The following is a 7,595-nucleotide window of genomic DNA, read 5'->3' as shown; positions in this document are numbered from 1 at the left end:
AGTAAGGGTTCCCAGGCTCTTTCTTATACACAGATCAAAACAACTTCATGTTTACACAACATACACACCCTAGTTTTCACCAATTCCCAACAGATAGGGACACCTGTTTGCCAGGTCACTCTGATCTTCGTTTTGGTTTTCAGTCCTGATCTTTATGCTCTATAGCACGGGTTCCCAACCCCCGGGCCACAACCCGGTGCTAAGCCGCAAAGGGTTGGCTGCCGGTCTGCAGGAGGGCTGGCCTGTCCTATCCTGTGGCAGTGGCTGCCATGGTTGAGGTTTGGCCCCTCCCTCCCGCCCACTGGGTGAAAGTGTCTTTACGGTTGTTCCAGCTGGCAGTTCCGGCCGCAGGGCCCCACGTGGTGTCATGAGAAGTGACCGTGGACCGGCAAATTGTGGACTGGAAGTGACCAACATACAGCAGACCAGCAGTCAACCTTTTTTTATACTGAGTATAAGAAGGGGTTGGCTGCTGGTCCACAGTTTGCCAGTCTGCGGTTTGCTGGTCCTTGATCTAAAAAGGTTGGGAACCTCTGAGCTAGACCATGGGTGTACAGGCAGCTGAGGGCCACACAGTGTGTGGGCCACAGATCTAGTAGCCGCATTCAGCAGAGGCAGGTGGGTGCATCCCTTTTTCTTCTCCACTGCACAGGCTACCTAGTGTCCTCCTCTTCTGGTCATGCTCCCCGGGAGCACCCCCAAAGGAAGAGGCCTATGCCCTATGCTACAGAGGAAGGCAAAACCCCTCACAGTCCATGCTGATATGCCCAGGGGGTGAAAATCTTTCTTGATTCCCTGTCATGATTGTTCTGACCCTGACTAGAGAGGCAAAGCTCTCTAACCAGAAAACCCAAAATTATTTTAGTCTCAACAAGAACATTGTCATATCCCAGTCAAAAGCCCCAGCCTTGGCTCCAGACAACAACCAATGCTTTTGAGGCAGGTGAAAAAAAATACCCTAACACCTGTAGAAATAGGAAGGGAAAATATTCTTCCTTGCCCCTATGTGGCAACCAGCAAAGCCCATAATCATGGGAAAAATAGACACCCTCCACCCTGCTCTGGAATCTGGGGACTGCAAACACTGTTCATATATCACACATCCTAACTGGAGAGCCAGGGCACCTCTTTCTGTTCTCCTATCCCCTCCATAAACTGATTGCCATCTCCTTTAATGTTCTTTCATAACTAAGCTGGTTATGAAGCTTTGCTTTATTTCCCTTCTGATGAGCATGGATCTCTACAATTTTTACCAGTTTTGGGCTTCAGAGCCCTCTTGTGATCTAGTGATCTGTTAGGGGAGGGGGAGCTCCTGTTGCTGTCTGGGAAAGTGCATGCATGCAGTTATTTCTCTTAAAGAAAGGGAGGATTTGCCTTTGCTGACTTCTACAAATAAGTCTTGTAAAGACACTTGGTTCAAAAATCAGAAATCACTGCAAGAATTAGTCTCAGAAATGTAATATAAATCCAACTAATGCCCTAATTGGTCAACACTGGATTTATTTCTGTTTAGATAAGAAGTTTTATATAAAACACAGTGTTAGCAGAAACCTTGAATACAATAGAGCCACACTTTGAGCACTACTCATTTTACTTAAGTGATGCCACGTATATATTGTCCAGGATGGTACTACTGGGAAGAAGTAGCAGCCTGTTAATGGCTAAGTCTCACTCCCAGAATCTGGTATGACCACAGGAGTCAAAGCGTTTTCAGAAGTGGTGTGGGAGGGTGTCTGCAAAGAGCAAATGATCTCATTACTTGTCCTCCCTGCTCCCAATTCAAAATAATTAATACCTAAATGTTCCTTACAATTAGTTTAGTTTCCTGCCTGGCTGGTTGACAGACACTACTGAGGTTTGAATCCACTGCAAACAAAAGCAGATGGCTACCTTCGCTAACAGATTATGGCATCAAGGCATACAGCCATTCAGCTCTGTCTCAATAAATTTCAACTTCTGATTTATAAAGTGAGCATAATAGAAGAAATCCATGATGCCTATAATCAGAATCACATTACAGCACCACTTAAAGCAGTAGCAGAATTGCCTAAGTAGTTATTGTATACTCGTGCCGAATTCAAATCTTATTAGGCAAGAAAGCAGTGCCTGGAAAACAGTTTGTCTTGCCTTTGCTATTACAATCTCTCATTTCATTTTTATTGAGCTAATTAAGCTTAAAGTGCTATTTCAAGTATAGATAGCTACTACTGGATTTTTGGCTAACATACTATGTGGCCCATTTAACATAAATCATCTGATTATTTGCTTATTTGGGACTTTATAAAAAACATCATCTTGGTATACTTGTATACCTGCAATTTCATAATGGAAGTTCATTAGTTTCATGCTGATTAAACCAGAAATAGAAAGGGAACTGAAGTATAGTAAATAGCTATTTGGAATAGCAGGCACTGCCTGTTGTTTTAGATGATAAATTGCAAACAAAACATACCTCTCATTACTGATGAGGTGTGCTTCATGGTCAAGGGCAAGGCTAGAGTTATCTATCCATAGTGGATGACGGCTCCAGATGATGGCACAACATTTCCTAACAAAGGTCCTGTATTTTCAGCATCCTGTGTGCTTATTTTTTCCATGAAGATAAATATAATTTTGAAGGACAGGAAAAATATGCTTGTCATGTGTTGTGCACTTGAAAACTAAATCCACTCTTGGTTGCATACACTGCTGGTCATATTTTTCAAGAGTCCTGCTTTAATTTAAGCTCTTTAATGAAGTCTTTGAATTTTCAAAAATCCTCTTTTTTTTTGGAACTCCCACTGTTTCGACACTTCTGAAAATTTGTCCATTTAAATGAGTTCCCAGTGGTAGACCTGTTGGGCAGTGAGCTAGCTGAAAATCTTTCCCAGAGTGGCTTTGTGGGGCTTGTTTTATTCCTGTGCTAGAACACCACTACATTCAGGGAAGACAGGTGAGGTGTTTCTGTTTTGTCTCCCTAATTCTGAGGACCATTTCTGAGTGAAGTTAGAACAGCTTCCCAGCAAATGATCTAGGTTCTATAATTAGTCTGCTGCTTGGAGGATAGTGTAAGAATGAAGTAGAAGGCCCCCAGGATCCCAAGTAAGGCTTCTGGGGCCAGCCTAGAGTCCGTTGGAGATCCTCCCCTGCATGAAGTCCTGGAGCACAATTTCCCCATAGTATATATATGGCATAGGGAATACTAAGACAACATTATTTGGGCAAAAGGAAAATAAAGACTTTATTACAACTATTACAAAGGTGAGAAAATATGATACAACCTACTTTTCCTCAAGATTGGAGGCACAAATTAGAATTGGCTTAAGTGCCATTTTTACCTTCTACCTATGTTCCTTTATGTCAATACCTTAATATATTTGAAAATAAAATGTTTTGGGGTATGTGGTGGAAAAGAGTAGCTCCAGGGCATTACTTTTATCAAACGAGCTTTTTGCGTTCTTTGACTGAACATTAATTAACAACAACAAATCGGTGATTAGCTGAGCAAGCTGCATTCTTGACTACATACGGACTGTTTTCAAAGTGTTTCTGATAAACATAAACCCATACATGTTTTTTTGCTTGTGTCATAGGCTTGCCTTTGGCAAACTTAAGCAGTTATAACCTCACTGTTCTGGAAGGAAATAGCATCACAGTGTATTGTGATGCCACTGGAGTGCCACTTCCCAACGTATCCTGGGCTTTCACTAATCTTGTTTCAAACCATGAGGTAAGCTTTTTGTTCAAATAGGTGTCTCTCTAGAGACTGAATCCATCTGCTGAAGGATGATCTGGAGCATGGCTTTCAATCTTTATTATTTTTATAATCATAAATATGAAATGGAAAATTAATGTTATCCTTACATTTACTTTCCAGCTGTTCTTAATCCACAGTGACTGATGCAATGCTTCTTGGAAAAACATATTTATTCTTTGAAATACTGATTTTTGTTTGAAGTATATGTACCTTCATTTGTAAACTACAGTTCTGTAATTCTATAAGAATACTAGTTACATGATGAGTTAGGAACGTGAAGCTCAAACACTTATTATTAGGAAAATACTAGTTTAGTAAATGTGAAGTTTCATGAAAAAAGTGTTGTGCATATAATTGTACTGTATTCTCAGACCACAGATATGATATGCTTGAGTTATAGTTGTAAATATTAATTACTTTAGTCGGGAAAAACACCTTGATAATGTGGGTTTTTTATTTTCTTTAACAATATAACAACATACAAATTTGACTTTCAAGTTACTCTAGAGGAAATAACAAGATTTAATTATAATATATGGAAATACTAACTTATAATGTCACCCAAATGCTGCCCTTTACAATCCTACCATTCTGTCCCCATTTTCACAGTGTGTACAAGTCAAAGACATGTTGATTATTTTCTTTATAATGCAGATGCTGATAAGGCCTTTGACAAGATTTCAGCATGGGACTGCTGATATCTTAAATCTACCTTATCTGCATTGCATTCTGGAATTTGTGACTTTAGTCTTGAAATTGTGGTTTTCTGCCATCTTGGAGTGTAAACTGCCTAAGTTACTCCATATGAGATGTATGGCCTTTGCTGGACAAAGAAGGCTGTTTCCTATCTTCCACATCTGCTTAAATGTGAAAAGGACAGGGAGATGCCCCAGCAGGACATCTGCTATAGATGAAATTTTGGGGAAGTGGTATAGTTGGCCTTGTCTGCCTCTCTACTCCACCTTAACACATTGCTTCTCTGCATTAAAAAATTGCAATAATAGTTGCATCTACAATGAATTATGAACTGCCTTGAATTTTTAAAAATATTTAAGAATTTTTCTAAGCCAGAAAGAAGAGGTAGTGCAGTTTGCAGGATGTGCAAGGACTCGGTTTTTTTATCCCAAGGGAACCAGAATGTCATGTGGCCTTTTAACCTCTGTTACAGCTCATTACATTAGGCCTGTACAGGTAATCATGACACTTGCTTTGTGGCTGTTAGAATTAAGAGTGCTAAGGTCTGTAACATACAGAGAAATTAATTTTAAAACTAGACTTTTAAACTAGCCAAATACACCAGTCCACCACCAAGATTGAGAGGTCAAAACAATTTAGGGAGCCTATGCCAAGCCTTCTTTTAAACAAAAACAAATGGAGGATAATGCTTAAATGAGATCACCTTGGGCTTTTCAAAAACCTTTTTATCTTTAAAATGCAGCATCCAGTTTGTTTAAAAGCTTTCGAGGAAAATTCTATCCTGGCATAATTTTGGATCTGTGAAATTTCAAAGGGGCTTGTAATGGAAGGCTAGCTATGGAGTAACACTAGTCCTTTCAAGAGTAAGACATGGAGTGCTCTTTAAATTCATTTGCCATTCACCACTAGCCTTCCCTTTCTTTGCTAATTGGTTTTCTATTTTCATTCCTCTTCTCCACACCTTCATGTCTTTGTTTTTGTCTCTTATATTGCTCCTCCTAGTACTTCTGTGTATTTTCTTCTTATAAGGAAAAATCCTTGCAGGAATAGAGTTTAGTTATCCAGATGCTTAACTTGTGCTTCAGTTGGAGTTTTTACTATGCACTTTGGCCCTGATCCTGCAATCAGTTCCCTGTGAATAGACTCTTCCATCTGGTGCAAGTCCCAGTGATTACAGTAGGACTAGTGAGTCAAGTTAAACACATGGGTAAATGTAGCATTGGAGTAAGAAGCGTTGCATCATTCAGGTCAATGGGAGTTTTGCTGTTGACTTCAGTGGAGAAGAGGGGAGTGGGAATGAGAGAATGGACAATTCCTTACACCTCAAAGAGGAATATTGAAGTTACTATGGTTCTGTACCTGCAATGCTGCTGCTCTGTCATGAGGATCATATAGAATTCCTAGCAAGGGAAGTTAAGTAGATTTGTGAACTGTTCATTTTCTCAGATTTATTTTGTTTACTTTTCTTCTTTAAGCAACATTAGCCTATTTTATGTAAAACTGAAGAAAACAGAGAGTTGTTTTTGACCATTTTAAGGACCTGCTTTAAGATAATTGAATCCAAGCTATTTTGCTTAAGACCTGACACTTCATTTGTCATTCATCCTGCTGTCTTTTAATGTTGCAGCACATAATCCAGTTATTGTTTAGGTAGTGCTTTAAATGCTCACAGAGCTTTATAAAATATAAAAGACTCAAGGTGTGCCTCAATCAGCCTACACTCAAATGCAACAAGATGATGGGGGTAATAGTTCAGGAGCTTGAAGAAACCAATTTGCTGTAGGAAGGATTCAGGCTAGAAGGAAGCTTTCAAAACTAAGTTGAGAGGGAGAACACTTTGTAGTTATGGTGAAGTAGGCTGGAAACAGATGTAGCCTTTGTGCCTCCAAAAAGTTTTTATAGAGGCACAAAGCCCAAGAAAACAGATGTCCATGCCCCTTTTTGAGCCACAACTGTCCAAAATTGTGACCATGACAATAGGTGGTATAAATTTATGCCACTTTCTTGTGCTGGATGTCTGCTTGTTTTATGGTGTGAGAACACAGGCAGCCTGGAACTGCCTCTCCAGCCACACTGGACTGACACTCCTGGGGCTTCAGGGGCCCAATCCTATGTGCCCTGGTAATTCTCCAGCAAGAATAGGCCCCTGAAGCCATGAGAGTGCCTTTCCAGGTTGGTCTGCTTGTAGAGGTTTGCCTTGGGAATCCCTTGGAGGGGATGCTCCAGACATGCCTGTTATGCTGGTGCACCTGACTCAGGACAATGGGTGACATCTGTGCCATCTAGTGAAGCAAATCATCTGTGCTGAGACGTATTCTAGCAAAGCTGATCCCGCTTCAAATAAAACTTTTATTTATAGCTATAGACTACTCAAAGATTAGAGAGAATCAGTGTAGCATAAACGTTTAAAGCAAAAAGTGATAGAGATTAAAGCAATGGAAAAGCAAAGGTTGAAAGGAACACAGGAGGTGAAAGCATTAGTAACGGGTGCCTTTTGAATCTGGTCAGGGGGCAATGACAGCAGCCCTGTCAGGGGGGCACCAGCCCTACTGACAGCATTAGTGTTGACTGTCAGGTGGGGTATGTGCACCCCCTACCAGTCACCTATGGGTGACAGCATGACTGAGAAAAGAAGTTCAGAGTAGGCCTTAAAATGAATGAGTGATGAGATAAAACAGAGGGAATGAGCAAGGGAATGCGTATGAAAAGGCCAATCAAATTTTCATGCAAAGGAAGAAATGTCAGAAGAGAGGGACTGGGAGTGGATGCCCTTGATGCTTGGAGTTTATGTATTCATCTGGTTTCTGAAATCTGCACTCATGGTTTCTGTTTCCCCACCTTAGTATATTTTAAAGAATCAAGATGTTTGTAATTTTAGATAATAGAGGTTGTGCAGCACACAGACAGTGTCGTTAAAGGACATAATGAACAGACCGAACTCCATACTGTTTCTACACTGTTCAGTACTGCTGAAGTCAACATAGATTGTATATCAGCAGTTTCTTAGGTTAGATTATGTGGGTGTAAATCAACAGAGGGCCATAGAATCGTATTTAATATATAATATTATGGTGCTGAATAAAATTTTATGAAAATAGTAGCAAATTGCCCATCAAGAATGATGGTGGGGATGGGGGGGGAGGGGGAGGCCAGTTCCATGCCA

General features: G+C 40.4%; 1 protein-coding gene across 2 annotated transcripts in view; it reads left to right on the top strand.

Annotated features, from left to right (window-relative positions):
* Window positions 1-7,595, top strand: part of NTRK2 (neurotrophic receptor tyrosine kinase 2) — a 358,528-nt gene that overhangs the window by 66,675 nt on the left and 284,258 nt on the right. For both annotated transcript variants that reach the window (XR_002097350.1, XM_019517383.1), the window contains one exon: window positions 3,573-3,709. Coding sequence is in view for 1 of the 2 variants with exons in the window: in XM_019517383.1 (XP_019372928.1) it covers window positions 3,573-3,709 (137 nt within the window). In the remaining variant the exon portion in view is untranslated. The remainder of the gene's footprint in view (window positions 1-3,572; window positions 3,710-7,595) is intronic.

The sequence above is a fragment of the Gavialis gangeticus genome, unplaced genomic scaffold, assembly GCF_001723915.1.
Source record: "Gavialis gangeticus isolate Ggan-Ray unplaced genomic scaffold, GavGan_comp1, whole genome shotgun sequence".
NCBI classification, from domain to species: domain Eukaryota; kingdom Metazoa; phylum Chordata; order Crocodylia; family Gavialidae; genus Gavialis; species Gavialis gangeticus.
Note: the sequence above shows the minus strand (reverse complement) of the source record. Positions and strands in the feature narration are given on the sequence as shown.